The sequence below is a fragment of the Syngnathoides biaculeatus genome, chromosome 8 (genome assembly GCF_019802595.1).
Source record: "Syngnathoides biaculeatus isolate LvHL_M chromosome 8, ASM1980259v1, whole genome shotgun sequence".
Taxonomy (NCBI): domain Eukaryota; kingdom Metazoa; phylum Chordata; class Actinopteri; order Syngnathiformes; family Syngnathidae; genus Syngnathoides; species Syngnathoides biaculeatus.
In genome coordinates, this window is record NC_084647.1 from 18,562,306 (window position 1) to 18,581,532 (window position 19,227).

The following is a 19,227-nucleotide window of genomic DNA, read 5'->3' on the forward strand; positions in this document are numbered from 1 at the left end:
ATAAAGGCCTCCTCATGCTGCTGTTTATTTTATTTTTATTTTTTCTCCACTGTGGGAACGAGTTTTGAGTCATTCCCGCCAGCTGGCACACGTTACAACGGAGATATGACTCACGGCCCGAGGGCCTCCGGAGCCCCGTCCGCGCTCTTGTTTGCTCTCTTAACAGTTGTTTGGAACCGAAGCCGCACATTTTAATCAAGGTGAAACCGTCGGCGTGCCGCACGAGCCTCCTCGACGTAAAGCGCCGTGTTCTGAAGCGCAGAAGTCAAGATCAAACGCGTCACGTTGAGAGTTTTGCGATATTAAACCTGCAGCACTGTGGGAGGATCATATAGGAGGATGTTAAACTAAGCTACATGCTTTGTCTCTTTATCTGATCAGTTCGACACAAACGTCCTCTAAAATCAAGCAGAAATTAAAGCAACGAATTGTTAATCAAATTTTGACGTCAAGCTATTAGATAGGCACAAAATGGTTGCATCAAACCATAAAAGAGGTCACCTTGATCCGTTTCAGGAGTGAAAGACATGCACCCAAAAATCTGCGTTCATTGGTGAAACCGCTGTCAGAGGATAATTTAAAAAGTTGTAAAAATATAATAAAACATGCAATTATTATTAAACAAAAATCCAAAATATGTAGTAAAATATCAAAACATAAAATCTGTTTGAAATTCATTTAAAAAAATACAAAGATACAAATTAGATAACTAATTTAAAAAACCTTTAAAATAACTTCAAGTAAATAAAGTGTACAACCAAAATAAAGAAATACAAGAGGTTAAAAATATTTAAAAAAACTATAAATTGAAAATAATAATACAAATATAGAATTAAGTTTTTTTTTTCAAATAGATACAAATTTAAATAGATAAAAAGGCATACAAACTTCATTGTGATTCATTTGCAAAATAATTTAAAGATTTAAAACTAAATTTAAAAAAATAAATGTAATACAAGTGGAAATAATGATTTGCAGATCTTAAAAAAAATATACAGACAAAATAAAACAAAACAACCTCATTTAAAATGCTACAAATTAATATAATGGAAATTCCAATATCCCTACACTTTTGTGTTATGTGAAAATGCTACAACTATTTACTAAAAATGAGTTCTGCTTGTTTATGTTTGTTTTACAGCTTCAAGGATCCTTACGGAGGAAACTGGAGGGACATGCCCCCAAGCAGAACTGCGTCTCCGACAATTTCTCTGGATCCGACTTCAAACGAGTCCGGTTAGAGGCCGACGGCGGTCTGGGACCAGGCCCCCGCAACCACACCTTAAGCCACGCCCACTCCTTGCAAGTTTCCCCGGCTCAGCAGAGGAAGAACTACGTGATGCCGGACGTCTTCAACGTGACCCTGAAGGAGATGAAGAAGGAGCCCGTGGAGGCTCAGTTGTCATGCGACCGCTCCCACGCCGACGCCATGTTTGACTTCAAGGACGAGGGTGGCGGACAGATCGACCCGGAGCTGCAGGATCTTTTTGACGAGCTGACCAAATCTGTGCCGCCCCTCAACGACCTGGATTTTGAGAAGATGCTGAAGCAGGATGACACTTTCGGCCTGGACCTGGGGCGTCCCAGCTCGGTAGGCCTGTGCTCCCCCATGGAGAGGCCCATCAAGATGGAACAGTCATCGGATTACGTGCAAGTCAACGGGGGCTCGTCGCAGCTCCGACCGGCCTCGGCGGGGCCCTCGTTTGCGTTGACCGCCTCCACCGCCTGTACCCCCACCACGCAGAAGGCCAGCATGCAGGCAGGACCCCCCAGGTCCCTGCCCTGCTGGCCGGAGATCTCCCACGCAGAGCAGCTGAAGCAGATGGCGGCCAACCAGCATCAGCCCAGCTCGCATCTCCACCAACACCACCACGTAGCGCCCCCAGGTCTTACCGGTTGGGGCCCCAAAATGGGTCCCAGCTTTCAGGACAAGGGGGCACGACCGAGACTCCCCCAGCAGAGCAAGGGCGTCACCAACTGCCTTTTCAAGTCCAACGGCGTCCATCACGTGAAGATGAAACCGCTCACCGCCAAACCCTCGCTACACTTCAGCCCCAAGCCGCCCTCCTCAGGCCACATGATGCCCCTGATGGTGGGCAACAAAAGCACCAACCACCACCAGCTCCAACTTTCACCTCCAGACGCCCAGAACCAAACAAACCCGCCACCTCCTCTACTCCATTTCCACAATCAGCAACAGATGCCATCGTTGCCCACTCTGCTGCAAGGAGGAGATCTGCCCTTCAAACTGAGCCAACATCACCAGGTGAGGGTGCCATTCTTAAAACTCCATTCATCCACCCATTTTCTGAGCCGCCTATCCTCAAAAGGGTCACGAGAGTGCTTGAGGCTAGTCCAACTGTCTTTGAGGAGGAGGCCGGATACACCCTGAACTGGTTGCCAGCCAATCGCAGGTCACATGGAGACAGACAACACTCACAATTTAGAGTCTCCAATGAATGCATGTTTTGGGGACGTGGGAGGAAACCGGAGTGCCCAGAGAAAACCCACGCAGGCACGTGGGTTAACACTCAAACTCCACACAGCCGAGGGCCGGGATTTGAAACCTGGTCCTAAGAACTGTCAGGCCAACGCTCTAACCAGTTGCCCCACCGTGCCGGCCTTCTTAAAACTCACTACGCGGAACTTCTGCCTAGATCCACTTCGCTATTCACACGTTCGAAAATTTATCTGACCCTTAAAAATAGAAGTCTTACAGGTGAATTTACTTTAAAGTACGTGCTACTAAACAGACGAAAAACACACACTTGGCAAAGAATCTCCATAACTTCTTTTAACAACCCAGGCTAAACTAGGCAATAATCCTGACATACAAAGATCTTGTTCTCTCAGTCCAGATGTCCCACTTCAACATCCCTCCCTGACACAAAGTTTAAAAGAAAACAGGATCCAACGATTTGCAAATCTTTGCAGTGGCAATAACTTCTGTAATAAGTCATTTGTTGTATTGTATCGCTTTTATTCATTTGAGGACCATGGTTGCTGCGTTTTGAGTGACCAAGTCAAAAGAGAAAAGCCCCAGCTTGTTTCATGCGGTTATATATCTGACCTGGCTGTCATTGTAGCAGCAGGTTTTTCTTCTTCTTTTTGTGCCTGCCTAGAATATCTCTTATCCCTTCTGTTTTTTTTCTTTTTTTTTTTTTTTTTTTTTTTTTGACGCTGACACAGATTGCCAGCGCGCGGTACATTAACATGCAAGACTCCTCATTTGTGGGCGCCGGCTGGCTGTCAGGCCACTGATATGCGCAGCAGGATTTGCTAATTGGAGGTTGTTGGCTGCGAGGGACAAGTGGTGGAAAATGACAGTAATCTGCTTAGCCCGCTGCCCGAGGTTGAGTCGCTGATTTATTATGATGTGTGTGTGGCGCAGGGAGAGTGGGGAGGGGGGAGGTATTGGGGGGCTTTGAACTGTCCCTGCTTCGCAGTATCTGTTGCTCCATTTGTGTGAGCCATAATGTGAGCACACTGCAAATACCAGGCTTTTTTTTAAAAAAAAAAAGCCATGATGAATATATCGCTTAATTTAAGCATAATTCTCTCGCAATGAAGCAGTCAGAGGGTAGGCTCCAGGTCACCTGTGACCCTAATGAGGACAAGTACCATTAAAAAAAAAAAAAAAAAAATGGATGGCTTACATTGTGTACATGTATCTAATGAAGCGTCCCGTGGGTGCATGCATGCAAAATGGGAGTGAGAGAAACTGGGACCGCCGTACTCGTACATTTACTTTTTTTTTTCCCTAAAAGGAGGTTGGTGTTGAGGTGAAGATGCAATTTGAAGGCGAGGTTTGCCTTTTTAGTCTAATTTAAAAAGAATGATATTAAGAACAATGAAAAAGTGGCACATTTTTGAGGTTTAAAATATTATTTAGGGATTTTAGTAATTGATTTTTTTTTTTTTACTGGTCCAAACAATTTGGAGGGGTTCTTACTTATTTTTCAAATTACGTTTTTATTCTTTATTTTTTTATTTGCTTTATTTTTCTAAAACTTTAAAAGTTTTTTTAAAATGTTTCTTCACTTTAGAATAAATTTCATTCTTTTTAAGAATAACTTTTTAATCTTTGAATAATCTTTTTAAAATGTGTATAATGTAACATTTTTTTGTTTCTTTGAGCAAAATTTGTAGAATATTTTTTAATGCAATATCCGAGCCACTCATCCCAACAAGGGTTGCGGGTGTGATGGATCCCATCCCACCTAACTGCGCAAAAGGTGGATTACACCCTAAAGTGGTCGCCAGGCAATCACAGGGCAAATAAACATGATTTTTATTTTTTCCACTTTTGCAAATGTTTTATTAATTGATGTACATTGAAAAAATTGATTGTATATATTTTATCCTTAAATATTTTTTTCAGTGATTCATACTGTAAATATTTTTGACTTTGATACATTTCATTTTTCCCTTTGAGTTTTATGTACTTTAGATGATTGTTGGTATCTACTGTATGCATTTATTTTATCAGCAACTTTGAAGCACACACCCACCGTTTGTGCTCTCAAAAAATTCCGATCTAAAAAAGCTCCAATAGCATTCAGGGTAAAAATGATGATGATCATCATCAGCATCATAATGAAAACTTGAACTTTAATCAAATTCGGACACATATTTTACACAAATTAATAATCATGCATGCATGAAATAAGAAGAAAACTCACTCTGGTCTTATTTTTTTTTTTTAAATAGCTGAATCATGTATCAAGTGGCACGGTGGATCAGCTGGTAAAGTGTTGGCCTCACAGTTCTGAAGTCCAGGGTTCGATAATGGACCCGCCTGTGTGGAGTTTGCATGTTCTCCATGTGCCTGTGTGGGTTTTCTCTGGGCACTCCAGTTTCCTCTCACATCCCAAAAACATGCAACATTAATTGAACACTCTAAATTCCCCGAAGTGTGATTGTTTGTCCCAATGTGCCTTGCGATTGGCTGGCAACCAGTTCAGGGTGTAGCCCACATCCTCCCGTCACCCTTGTGATGATAACCGGCTAAGAAACTGGATGGATGAATCATGTATCAGGTTGTTTTCTTTTTTTCTTTCCAACATTCCCAAAGAATAAGCCGGCGATTGTCTTGAGTAGGCAGCATGCGTAGGGTTAACAAGTCCAGCTAAAGAGGAGAACAAGGGAGGAAAAGAATCTCTTGCCACATTGAAGTGAATTAGTAATGCGGGAGACACCGAGATCCCCCCCAACCCCACCAACTCACCGCACTGCTCACCCAGGCGACACGCATCGGGATTCTTCCCACCGCGCGTGACGTGAACTTGACTGCTGCATTTATTTGCACTTTTCATGTTGAAAATTGTGAAAATGGCGTTCCAGAAAGTACAGCAGAGCCCGCCAGCTAAACAAAGGGAAGGAAGCACAGGGGAATGAATGATGACTAACTCTCAAGGAATGTTTGGAGCGTTACGGGCCAACATTACTTACCGTACGTACTATAAAGTCACGTTGGGGCTGCTTCCCCTCTTGCAAAAAACATACTGTATTAGGCAGCTTTGATTGCATAATAAACTGAATGATTAAAAAAAAAACTCAATTGCAGGTTATTCTGTAGTTGTGAACAGAAATGAGAAAAACAGGAAATACGTTTCTCATATTTAATTTTTATGATAAATGTTCTAGTTACATTGTTTTAGAAATGCTGTATGGCTCAAATTGTTTAAATATTTGATTTTTATGCTATTTTGAGTTACTTGTAAAAATACATTTTTTTATATTTTTCAAATGTTTTAATTGATTGTTCTTATCAACTGGTGTTGTAAATGGTTGGGTATGATTACCTCAATATCATGTACAAAAAAAAAACTGAAGAAAAAAATGTAAATGGATTTAAAAATATAGATTTTTAAGATACACATATTTTGGATATTCAAAAAATTATATTGTGATTTATAAACTTTTTTTCCCCCCATTTATGACAACTTTCCTGTTAGCCGCTTATGTGTGAAACCTGGACCTAAACCTTGAGTATTCATTTGAAAAGATCTGCTTTTTTTCTATTCAGTTCTGTGCTTCACTTAAAAATGAAAAAAAAAATCCTAATAAATTCACGCATCCTAGTTCTCAGTGGCTCATACTATATATAGATTTGTTTCAGCCTGACATCAATCCTGATATTCATATTTGATCTAACCTAACAAATCCCATTCTTGTCAATGAACTTGGCTTGTTAGCAGCCAATCAAATCACTCTGTTGACTTTATGGGTTCATTGTAGGCCCCAAAATATTGGGACACCTTCAGGAACTGAAAAATTCAACTGCCGGTGAATTTTGACATCGCGAGTTCAATTGATGCAGAAAACTACAGTGGGGCTCAAACCTTTCCTTGGGGAATTCCACTCCAAGTGTGATATTGTTACTTCAGCAGGGTGAGGGTTAATGACCGAAAGTGTCCGCATAAATGCACGTTGACTTCCATATGCTGAATGGCATGGCCATGGATTGACGTTCGTAAAGTCCGTGTGTACATTTATGTTTCATCTTTGTCACTTGTTCCAAACACACCACTAGCAGTAAAAGTGTTCTTGCGTCGGTGCCCCCCACCCCACCGCACCCAGAGCTTTGATTTCCTCCAAACTAGCTTACCCATTGTAGTTCTCAGTGGCTGGCGTGCTATGCGGGATTTGCGTCACTGCGACATCAGTCTTGATACCGATATTTGATCTAATATATCGTGTCCTCGTGGATGAACTTGCGGGTTGTTAGCAGCGGATTCACTGAGGCCCCGGTTGGGGCAGGGGGGTGTGGGTGGGGGGGTGAAGGGAACGCTTGTTTCCTGGGAAAGCGAGCTGCGGCCAAGTGCAGATGCCGAGGCGCTCCCCGGGGACGGCCGTCCTGAGGAAGTGCAGTGTGAGAGCGGGCAGGATCGGCCGCCCGGGGCCCAGATCGCTGTCAGCTGCCTGCACCGCTGGGCTCCCTCTCATGCCACATGTGGTTTGCATTTGTGAAGAGGAGAAAAAGAAGGGAAAAAATAAAAAAAAAAGAGTGGGTAGGAAATGTGGAAAAGAGCTTAATGACACATCGGGATTACTCGGCTGTACAAACTATAGTGGGCTCCTCTTACAACAAAGCGGAACCGAGCTCTTAGCTGACCTCATTGCTTAGCATTACAAGTGCTAAAGTATTGACTGCTTCAGGAAGTAAAAGGTGCAAGAATTAAAAAAATATTTTATTTTTAATGAAAGTCAAACACTACTGGTAAATTTTGACGTGTAGAGTTCAGCTCGCAACATCTGAACTATAGTAGACTTCAAACATTTCCCTGAGGAACTCCATTACCGATACACATCTGACGCATTGTTCCTTTGGACATATGTTGGCGAGAAGTCAATTTAAAGCTTCAAACCGGGGTTAGAACTTTAATTTCGGGTTTAAAGATGGGGTTAGGGATTTTAACTAGGATTTTACGATTTCAAGATAAGATTTGAATGCAGGGTTTTAGAGTTTCAAGCAAAGGTTTAGGCCGGGGGGTTAAAAAAAAAAAAAAAGATTTTAAATTGGCATTAGGGGTTCAAATTATGGGTTTAAAAGTTAAATTGTTTAACCAGAAACGTGGTTTCTAGTTAAAATGTTAAATTAGGGTTTCGAGCCTGTATTGGAGATTCAAATTGTGGTTTCAAAACCAGGGGGCAAGCCAGGGTTGTGATTTTTTTTAATTTTGAAATGAGGGTTTCAAGTAAGGGTTGGTGTTTCAAACATCGGTCAGGTTTTAAAGACAGAATTAGGGTGTCAAGTTACCATGACAGGGTTAATGACTGACACTATACACACACGTTGCGTGTTTACGTCGCGTGTGCGCTTCGTTCATCAATGCATGGCGTCACTTGTTTCACTCATGCCAAACGCGGCAGCGGCGGCAGTAAAAGCTCAATAAGAAGCATTCTGGCATTGGCACATTTTTTCCCGCTGTCTCAGGGTTTTTTTTTTTTTTAATTATTTTTGTTTTCATAGCAATGATGAAAAGAGGAGAAGCACAAGTGCCTTTTTTTTTTTAAATCTCCATAGGGGAACACGATGTGTGTGAGGTGGGTGAACATATGTATTGTGCAATGTCTCACTCTAGTGGCGACGATTGGTTATTGCATCATTTATAAAGCGTGTTTAAAAAAAAAAACTTTTTTTTGCAGGGCTATCTCAACTTTTGGGGGGATTCAGGGGAGACATTTTTCCAATTACTTTATAATCCTAACGCCAATAAAAGATTACTATCATGTGTACTTTGCTGTAGTACACAACCTAATACTCATCAGGACAAAGATGTCATTTGTCTTCTGTAGTGTACCATACACATAGCATATTAACCATATATTTCTTGTTTCGGTTTCAGGGTGTCTCTTCTGGACCGCGACTACCCACGAACGGAATTGTGGGCCAACCGCACCCACCGGTGCCCACCCACCGGCTGAAAGGTTCCGTCAAGTCTCCCGTCATGCACAGACCGCTGAGCCAACCGCAGAGAGTCGTCAGCGCTTCAGTAAGTTTGCGGTTTTTAAACATTTTAGTCACTATACTTAAGTATTAAGTGGTATTAAAGCTACAGTAAAATGTCATTTTAAGAGCAGTTTTCAAGCTAAGAATAAAAAAGATTATTTTTAATGTAAGTCACATTTATTTTTTCACATTTATTCGATGAAATCTTTTTTTATTTTATTTTTTTTGTTCGATTTAATTATTATTGTTATTTTCATGATGGTTGGAAACAAGTCATGTCACATGGATAAAGATGTAAATTAAGATATATTTTCTAGATTACAATTTTTTTCAAGGTACAGCTAAAAGTTGTCAACATTTAAAAAAATAAGCATATGAAGTTTGCAGAAAATATTTTGCATAAAATAAAAATTTTACGTTACTAGTCATAACAGTGATAATGTTGTTTGACATTTTTGGCGGGGGTAAATGCATTCTTGTAAGGTTTTAATTATATTTGGAAAAATAGATGTGGTTGCAAGATGACAACTTCACTCTTAAATTTTTTTGTCATAGATTTTTTTTTGCTGTGAAAGTGCAACTACTTGTAAAAAGTGTTTTTGAACAATATCTATTTTATAAATAATTTTTTTCTTGAATTTTAGGGGGGGGGTCACTATTTATTTATTTATTTATTATCAATATTTTTGCCCCATGCACAATATTTATTTATGGTGTTTTATACAGCATGCCAATAAGCAAAATGTCTTCCCAGGACAAAGACAACTTACAAGATCAATTCAGCCGTCATCTCAACAGGCCACCACCGGATTATAAAAGAAGTGTGATGGGCGCGAATGTCTTCCCAGGTGAACTTAAAAAAAAAAAAAAAAAAAAACCATCAAATATGTACAGCGCAGTCAACCACCAGATATTCCCTACAATGTACACGAGGCACGATCAAAAGTGAAAGTTTGTTTCTGCTTCTTTCGCAATACACAACTAATAATGTCATCTATCCATCCATCCATTTTCTTTGCCGCTTATCCTCACGAGGGTCACGGCGAGTGCTGGAGCCTATCCCAGCTGTCAACGTGCAGGAGGCCGGGTACACCATGAACTAGTTGCCAGCCAATCGCAGGGCACATTGAGACAAACAGCTGCACTCACAATCACACCGAGGGGCAATTTAGAGTGTCCAATTAATGTTGCATGTTTTTGGCATGTGGGAGGAAACCGGAGTGCCTGGAGAAAACATGGGGAGAACATGCAAACTCCACACAGGCGGGGCCGGGATCGAACCTGGGTCCTCAGAACTGTGAGGCCAACGCTTTACCATCTGATCCACTGTCATCTACTTTGTTATAATTTCCTTGATTTCCATAGCTATTATTATAAAGGTGAAAAATAATTTTGTGTTAAGTGCTAGTGTGCATATTTCCCCATGACGTGTCTATTTATACGAGCATGTTATTTGGGGTAATGTGCTAATAAGTTATATGTGAAAGTGTTTTTTTTTTTTTTCCCTCCTGTTGATTAATATAACTACTGAATATAACTACTGAATGGAGTCATTTATGTAGCATGGGTCCCTGATTCTGTGTAATTTTTACGGATTTACAACCCCTAGGGCAGTGGTTTTAAATTTTTTTTTTTAATGCACATCCCCCTTTTGGAGATGAAATTCTCGACGGCCCTCCCGCTTGAATTTTTTTTTTCAGCCTGTCGGGTGGCACTGAGGATTGCAAATTGGGGGAGGGGTTGAAACGGTCCATCCCCCAGTTTGAAAACAACTGCCTTATCGTGACCATAAACTATTTGCAGGATCTATTTATTTGTTTGCATCTTTATTTTGCAATCCATGACAGGGCTCACTCCATATCCCCCACAAATAATGATGCTTCACTATATGATTTTATTCTTAAAAAAAAAAAAAAAAAAAAAAAAAGACTTGATTCTTGTAAGAATAGTGACTCTGTGCAATCAAAAACGTGACTCTAAATATTGTCTCCTTTGTGTCCAGGTGCAAATCCATCGCAGTCTTCCAGTGCTGGTTCAGAAAAGGCTCTTCAGTCCATGTCCTGCCACCTTCCTGGTGTGTCTGCTTCACAGGTGAACTCGTCGGACCAGCGCTTTGACTGTCACCCCCCGTCCTGCATCGGCCAATTTCCAAATCCCAACCGAATGGCGCTGACCCAAAATAAGACGAGATTCTTGGCCCCCAGCGCGCAAGGGAGCTCCTTCGGGATGACTAACGTAGCTTGCGGGCCGCACCCGAGGGCCGCAGCTGACCCGCATTCCTCCAGGCTCCCGGGACAGGTGCCGGGGGCCATGATGGCCAACATGAGCTGGTGTTCAGCCGGCGAGCCCTCCGCGGTCAGGCGCCAAGCCGGGGCCCTGGAGCCGCCGCCAAACCATCAGTACCAACAGAGGGCCGTCGGACCTCCCAGTCAGGTGGCGCCGGACCTCCAGATGATGATCAGGGACGCCGGGTCCAGACCGGCCCAGCCGCACTCTAACCAGCCCTCTCCGGAGCAGCGGGTCCCTGCTGCGGGTAACTTAGTCGAGGCCGCTTCCAGCAGCTACCAGAGTGGCCGCGCTAACCGCGTCACCTTTGATTTCCTGCCCGAGGGAGACAACACCGTCCCGGGTATTAACACGGACTCGGATTTCATCGACTCGCTGCTCAAGTCGGGTTCAGGGAACGACGACTGGATGAAGGACATCAACCTGGATGAGATTTTGGGAAGTCACGTGTGAGAGCGACCGCGATTGATACATTTTGAATTTCATACACTCCAAAATGTCTCCTTTCTGAGTAATCCTAAGTGTTTTTATTTTCTGTGAAAGGAATACACATCAATTACTACACATTGTCATATAGACCTTTTTATGATAAACAATGAAAAATACTTCTGGGTGGATGAAAGTCATTGACCACTGCTGACTTGAACTAAAAATAATTCAAACAATTCGGGCTAACATCACAGCTACCATGCTGATGTCAGCTATCACATTTACAAACAATAATTTTGGCGTCAAAAATGTTTCATTTATCTGAGCAACAGAAAAAAATGTTGTCACCCTTTTAACTGTTAACTGCATCTGAATTTCCACCGCATCAGTTTTTTAATCAACTTGTTACAAAAGAAAAAAAACAAAAAAAAAAATTACCAGTTCACACATTCAAATTATGATGGTAAAGAAGAAGGTAAATATTAATCAAGCAGTTTACTATTCCCCCGAGTCGCTCAGCATTGGTCAAAAGACTTGTGAGGTTTTGTGCAATCTGAGTTTTATTCAACCAGAAGTATGTCAGGGTGAAAAGGTCTGTAGGATTAAAAAAAAGAAAAAATAAGTTCACACTGTGAAAATGTTGTGGTGTTGCGTTCATGTTCACACACAACAAACGTTTTTTTACTCGTTCATGCTGTGTTTATATAAATATATATAGTGTGTGTGTGTGGTCATTTTTGGATGATATTTCAATGATGTTACCATTGTTTCCCATGTTCTATTTAATAAATATTGGGATATTAACAAGACAGTTCTGTAAAATACAACGAATAAATTGAAACTTTTGACTACTTTTAATGTAATTTTTTATAGTGAAAATATTGTTTTCTTCGTTATATTTCAAAATGTTTTTTCCTCCCACTTATGAACGTGTATGTCTTTAACACAAGCCGGGAGAAAACACTTCGGCCACTGTTACAGAATGCGGAAGTTAATAATTGTTGAATAATTTGACTTTATCTATGCTAGTGGAGGTCAGCTCAGCAAATTTGTTTTTCAACGAGCTTTGTCCAATATTTTCATTTTATTTTATAACTACATAAAAAGAACTTTGTTGCATATTGCAACAGCAAAGCACATTTAGAATATGAAAACGTGAGAAATGCAAGAGTAACCCGGAAGTAGTAAAGGCTTATTTTCTGTCACCGCTGGAGGTCAGTAAAGTGCTTGTCACCGAAACTCCATCCTATGGTCACGCGGAACAAGGTAAAATAATGTTTGTGTTTTTTGTCCATGTGACTTTCGATTAACATTCCCTGAGAGTTAACAGGATAAATTAAGAACCATTTACCCTCCCCTTCGCCCCCAAACCTGGAGTGACAGAAAACAAACATGGCGTCACGGGGGAACTTCCAGGCGCCATGTTCAAAATTCAGTTTGACTTCCAAAGGACTAAGAGGTGAAATACAAGCCCCGCCTGTGTGGAGTTTGCATGTTCTCCCCGTACCTGGGTTGGTTTCCTCCAGGCACTCCGCTTTTCCTCCCACATCCTCAAAACATACAACATTAATTGGACACTCTGAAGTTGCCCCTAAGTGTGATTGTGAGTGCGGCTGTTTGTCTCCACATGCCCTGCAATTGGCTGGCAACCAGTTCAGGGTGTACCCCGCCTCCTGCCCCATTGACAGCTGGGATAGTCTCCAGCACTCCTCACAACCCTCGTGAGGATAAGCGGCTAAGAAAATTCTGAAAAAAGGAATTTATTCTCATAAGATTATTAAAACACCCCGCCCCAAGTCTTTTTTCTTTTCAAGTTTATTTACTGTCTATTTCAAAGCCCCTAAAGCGAGAGAGTGGGGGGAAAAAAAAAAAAAAGTCTCTCGTGGATGCTAGAAATTTTTGTCGCAATCACCAAAAAGTTTCTGGTGTAGATGACGAAGTTTTCTCATTAGCAAGAGCAACGTTTTGGCGCTCACAATAAAATCTGTCTGACATGCTCGTGAAACGTTCGCTTGCTCACGAGAAAACTTTGAACTTTGATCGTGGGCACGATATACTTTGTGGCGCTCATGAGAAGACCTTTTATTTTTGCCCTTTCGGGGCCCTGTAGTTTCTAAAAAGAAAAAATAGCCTTGTGTTTTATTCATTGTATAAAAGGTGTATTTGTTTAACTAATTGGCTGGCAACCTGTCCAGGGTGTACCCTGCCTCCTGCCCATTGACAGCTGGGATAGGCTCCAGCAACCACAACCTTTGTGAGGATAAGCGGCGAAGAAAATGGACGGATGGACGTACCCAAAGCAGTACTTCTCTAATAGAGGTCTGCGATCCTTGCGATGCCCAGCGTGGCGTCGTAGAACACAATTAAGATCCATCCATTTTCTTTGCTGCTTATCCTCACAAGAGTCGCGGAGCCTATCCCAGCTGTCAATGGGCAGGAGGAGAGGTACACCCTGAACTGGTTGCTAGCCAATCGCAGGGCACGTGGAGACAAACAGCCGCACTCAGAATCACACCTAGGGGCAATTTAGAGTGTCCATTTAATAACAATTAACATTGATGCATTTATTCTTTATTGTAAATTGGTTATCCCTTTTTCTTGGACTTTCTTCAATGTTTATAAAGATTAAATTAGATTATCCCTTATAAACAATGTTATATAGTGGTGTATTTGGGTGGTGGTGTGAATTATTTTTTTTTTTCCTTCCTGGTGGAAGAAAATGATTTGAGAAGCACTGGCCTAATTTAAAAACATTTTTCTTTAGATAATATTACACTTGCCGCTCAAATGCAAGTGTCATATTTAGAGGAAATGTCCACAATCCGCACATGTATTACCACAAAGTATATATTTTATTTCAAGCCAATTTTAACATTTTTATATGAAGATGATAATATATATATATATATATATATATATATATAATATATATATATATATATATATATATACATATATATATATATATATATAAAGTGTAACAATTTTATGGTTTTAAAACATGCACATATCTATTAAAAAACCCCAAAAAAGAACAGATCATCACTGATTATAAAGTCATTTCATGTGCATTTAGAAACCTCTAAATTGCAAAACAAAAAAGAAACAAACAAAAAACCTTTAACTGTTGTGATTAGTTCTAAGGCTACGATGATGACAGTCAAAAAGCTAATGTGCGCACCGAAGAATACGCGCCAAAGTAAGCATAAAATCAATGCCGAGTTGCATCCAAACTGAAAAGCGTAGCCGTGCAATACAAGCACTTGTAGTGTACCACTCATTTTAGTTGCATTGTTCTCTCACCAACACTGTTTTTCCGTCTTCAAATTTATCAAAGTTAACCGCTGTAAAATCAATCATAGGAAGTTTCTCGCAAGGTGTATATATAAAAACTGTTCTTTGCTCTATAAAAAAAAATGTTCCATCAAGTTCCAAAGTTAATGCTACTGAAGGATACTGTAGGTTAGCGATCAAACCGGCGCAAAGACGTGGCGTAAACATCAGAAACACGGTGAACAACTACAAATCACTCGACACAAAATCCTTTAGAATCTCAGGGTTAGTCACTCACAACAACCAATGTTCAAAAACTAAATAAAGAAAAGAAATCTCTCTGGTAAACCTACTACGATTTGTTTTTCTTCTTTCTCACTAGCTTATTATACATTTTGTTCATACACAGGCGGATTAATAAATCACTGTGAAACTGGAAGCGAAATAAGTGTCATTACAAACAAAAAAACAAACATCTTTGGAATCTGCCACAGCAAGTCCTGACTCAAATCACAACTGATTGTTTCTGAATTATTCCTCCAAAAAAGAAAGAAAGAAAAATCTCCAAACCATCAAACCCTGGCTGGCATTGTTCGCCCCCCCCCCCCAACCTCGCCATCAACATGACTCTTAAACCTGCTCTGACACGTCCGAGCTGTCTTTAAACGTCTTTTCGTATCATTCTGCCTACAAGTATGCTTTCCTTTTTTTCCATTTTTTTGAGGGGGGGGTTAATGTTCAGGAATATTCGTTGCAGAAAGACATAAGCTTGTAATATTTGTCTCAAAAATGGGCCACAGAGCAAATTGTCAAACTTGTTTCTTCATGTAGTGAAGTAAAAAAAAAAAAGTACAAATAAAGAGAATCTAAGATATCATATACATTTTGTTGTTTAAAAAAGGAAACGAATACTAAATGAGAGATAAAAGCTGGTAAGACTGCGATATAGATGCTGAAAAAAAAATCCCTCCATCCTGTTAAAATGTTTTGAAATCGACTTAAGAGAAAGTGAAGGAAGTTGTTCGCATTGCTCGCATTCTGAAGACAAAAGCTGAAGGCACTTGATCTAATGATAACAAATAAACCAAAAAAAAAAAAAACCAAAAAGTTTAACTTAGACATGCTGGCACAGCCAAGCAGCGATGTGGTCAGCATCCCTGAACCCCCACCCCCAACTGCAAAAAAAAAAAAAAACCTTCACCTGTCCTTACTGGAGGCCTCTTAACATCTAGATTCCAAATCCGTATTGTTTGTCAAATACATCATTTTTGGTTCCTTGGGCAAAAAAAAAAAAAAAAAAAAAAAGGCAGAAGATGAAGCTAGATTAAATGCAGGAGAACGAGGTGCTAAAGGAGAAATATTGTGGGGGAGGGGGGTAAAGATGCCCAAGCTCGAGCTTCGGGGGGGACCCTTAGCGTTATTGTCTGCTCATGGGCCAGCCTTGAAGACACAGACAAAAAGAAGAGAGTGAGGAGACTGATAGAGACAAGAGGAATACTGCCGCAGAGTATGGGAAAGTCCAGACAGGCTCGCAGAAATGTCTTGTCGGAAGCACAGAGGAGGAGGAGGAGGAGGAGGGAGACGAAGAGGAAGGGCCCCCTCTCCTCTTATAACCACGTGAGGAAGCTCTCCTTGTCGATCTTGGTGGCCGCCAGCACCGACTCCATGTCGTTGAGGATGTCGGAGCTGAGCGCTTCCTGCAGGCTGGGCATCAGCTCCTCGCCCTCCACGGCCATGCTCTCGCCCTCCAGGGTGCCCAGGTCCACGTCCGTCCCCGGGATGGCGTCCAGGTAGTCGGGGAAGCGGCTGGGCTGCGTGCCCATGGAGCTCGGAAGCGGGTCGCCTGGTGAGCGGGCGAAGGACTTGAGTTCAAGTGGTCATGTACGACAGAGCGGCTACATTTTGTGGAAAATCGGCTTCTTGACTAAAGTACTTTGGAATAGTTTATTTCCTGTACAAATCCTGACGGAGCAACTCCTGTACCTACACTTCTTGTGATCATTTTAAAACATTTTTTTTTTGTCTCAGGAAAAACTGTATGAAAAGATGTTTAGGAGTGTTTGAGTTTGTATTACAATAATATCAAAAGGATATCACCTCCAAATACAATTTTTCGGCCTCGTTGACAACTAATACCGTGATTTCTCGAGTATAATGCGTCCTGAAGTATAATGCACACCCCCAAAGTTGACCTAAAAAAAAAAAAAAATCAGGAAAACCCTTCCACCAATGTACAATGCACCATCAATTTGCGGCTACCCATATGCTCAAAATATTGCGAATTATCTGTATTTATAGTTTGGTAAGTTTGTACTTGTATTGTTTTTCAAAAAACTGTCTGTACAACAATCATTAATAATAATCATTGTGCACGTGCTGATGTCAGCGTAATATAATGTCGGGACAGGCCACGGGACACGCTTGTCCTGGTCCCTGTAATTGTCAGAACAGAATCCCTCAACCAACCAAAATAAATCCTAAATGATGGCATAAGATTTTATTAATACGGTTGATAACAGATATTACAGTCTTAAATAAATTTTTTACACTGTTTGACTTAAAACATTTTTTTTTTGCATAAAACGTTTGTGCATAGTGCAGTTTGTCTTCTACATTACACATCTTTGGTCAAGACTTCAAAAGCAACATGTGGCTCATCTCCAATCTGAAAAATATCCATCTTTGGGGACTTGATCCAGTTCTGGTGCCTCCTGAATTCATGAACAGTGATCCTATTTTGCTCCCACAGCATGTCATCGTCTGTGCCATCCATGGCGTTTGTGGGGAAAAATTTTTTGGAATCCCAAGAGTTTTGGTTCCGCAGCGCAGTCTCTCGCCCACCTGACGCCGTAGCTTTCCTATGGCGTCAGGTGACTATCAAAACAACGTGGGCACAAACTACGTAGAAACAACTGTAATGGGCACATTTAAAAAAAAAAAAGCGACCATTTCAATTGTGTGCGCTCTCCCGTTTTTTTTTTTTTGTTTTTTTTTTTTTTAAATGTGCCCATGACGCTCGTATTACGTAGTTTGAGCTCACCTTGTTTTTATACCCACCTGAAGCCATTGAGGCGAGCGATCGTTGTTTCGGACTATTGCGCTACTTCCGGGTTTGCGGCGTCATCCACACGAGTGATGACAAATTTCTTTTAAAAGCAGCTGCACAACTAGACTTTGTAGTCGACATTTTTTGTCTTGGTTTAAGTTAAAACAAACTCACGGGCAGTCGTTTATGATCTTTGATGCAGTAGCAGCAAACATGCTACGCTAACGATCGTAAAATGCGAGCTCCCCGAGGAGGTCATAGAGTTCAGGTTGGGGCCGCACATTACCATAATACATATAAATGTATAACATAAGTCACTGAATATCATATCGAAATAGATATGTATACCTTTTTTTTAACCACTCTATGTACCTGTATACATCGATACATTGTGATTGTATTTGTTATTTTTCATCCATACCTAAATATAATGAGCTCAATTAAGATTTTGAAAATATTTTGGGAAAATGTTGCGCAGTATTCTCGAGAAATTACGGTAGTCGGTATTGGCTCTGTCTCTACTCTTTCCTGTTAGGTCTTTCCCATCATCCTAATTTCTGTTTAGTCTGCAGTAACATTGCTCCATGTGAAAAAAAAAACACTGCAAAGCTTAAAGGGAGAGATTTTGTTTCACTTTTTCCCATAATAGAATTATTCGATTAATCGTCGTAGAGCAGCAGGCCGAGCTGCAAAGCCGTAGCATTTCATTATTGACCTTTTGACGTTGACCTGGGGCGTGTGTCCTCACCTGTGTCCATCTCGTCCACGCTGTTGAGGAAGTCATCAGGAGTGCGAGGGACGCTGTAGCTGCTCATGCTCAAGCCGCTGTCTGTGCTCTCGTCCCTGGAGTGGTACGTCCCGCTGAGGGACACACACACACAAGGAAACCCGACACGCTGCTGTTAAAAGTACGGTACTGGAGCTTGAACTCCACTGTACTCTGATGCGGGGGCCGGGGAGGCAGACCAAAAGGGACAAAGAAGAGACGACGTTTGACAAGCTGCACTAATTAGCAGCAGAGAAATATGTAGGCTGAGTTCAGCAGAGACTCTATGAATGAGGCCATTGTGAGCGTTGGGGGCTGGGGAGCGGTGCCGGTGGGCGGGGGGGAGATTAGGTCGGTCAGTCTACTGACTGGACCTCGTGCTCCCAGCCCGCTCTATACTCAGCCTTTCGCTTGTGTCGGCAATTCAACCACTGGGGGCGCTACTCGTGCTACCAAACCGCCAACAAGGTTGATAATCACTTCCCAAACCGACCTGTTGAGGAATGGGTCCGAGCTGTTGGCGGTCATGGTCCGGGCGTCCTGGGCCATCGGGGAGGACACGGGGTTGGTGCCGCCGTCTTGCTCCATGCTAGTGGGCAGCTGGTTCCTCAGAGCAAGCTCCTGCGGACCCCCACAGAACACCTCTTGTAAATGAGACGCTTTTGTGCCATTTAAAGTCAGAAATTTGGCGTCCAGTTTGCACTGATTCTCAACTGGTGGGTCGGGACCCAAAAGTGAGTCAGGACCCATTGTGTATTGTGTTACTGTGTTTGACAGTATATTTCTTATTTGATTAGTCCTTTAGGCCTAAGTAGAGTATGTTTTATAAAATGCCCCCGTTGTTAGCCACATTAAAGTGGCCCAAAGCTCAGGTAGGGTGGAGAATTTGGTTTAGTTGTCAGTTTGACAACCCGCGGATTCCGAAGAGAATAAGCATGACAAACCCGACCTATTTAAAAAAAAAAAAAAGAT

The 19,227-nt window shown here is 41.5% G+C and overlaps 2 protein-coding genes across 2 annotated transcripts in view; one reads left to right on the forward strand and one right to left on the reverse strand.

The window, feature by feature from the left end:
• zmp:0000001236 (mastermind-like protein 2) overlaps positions 1 to 19,227 on the forward strand; it is a 51,930-nt gene that overhangs the window by 31,550 nt on the left and 1,153 nt on the right. Inside the window, exons 2-5 of the mRNA XM_061826635.1 lie at positions 1,142 to 2,266; positions 8,352 to 8,498; positions 9,210 to 9,303; positions 10,458 to 12,436. Of these exons, the coding sequence (XP_061682619.1) occupies positions 1,142 to 2,266; positions 8,352 to 8,498; positions 9,210 to 9,303; positions 10,458 to 11,194 (2,103 nt within the window). The 3' untranslated portion in view covers positions 11,195 to 12,436. The remainder of the gene's footprint in view (positions 1 to 1,141; positions 2,267 to 8,351; positions 8,499 to 9,209; positions 9,304 to 10,457; positions 12,437 to 19,227) is intronic.
• Positions 14,147 to 19,227, reverse strand: part of yap1 (Yes1 associated transcriptional regulator) — a 38,084-nt gene continuing 33,003 nt past the window's right edge. The window contains exons 6-8 of the mRNA XM_061826640.1: positions 18,749 to 18,876; positions 18,238 to 18,350; positions 14,147 to 16,286 (exon numbers count right to left, since the gene is read on the reverse strand). Of these exons, the coding sequence (XP_061682624.1) occupies positions 16,051 to 16,286; positions 18,238 to 18,350; positions 18,749 to 18,876 (477 nt within the window). The 3' untranslated portion in view covers positions 14,147 to 16,050. The remainder of the gene's footprint in view (positions 16,287 to 18,237; positions 18,351 to 18,748; positions 18,877 to 19,227) is intronic.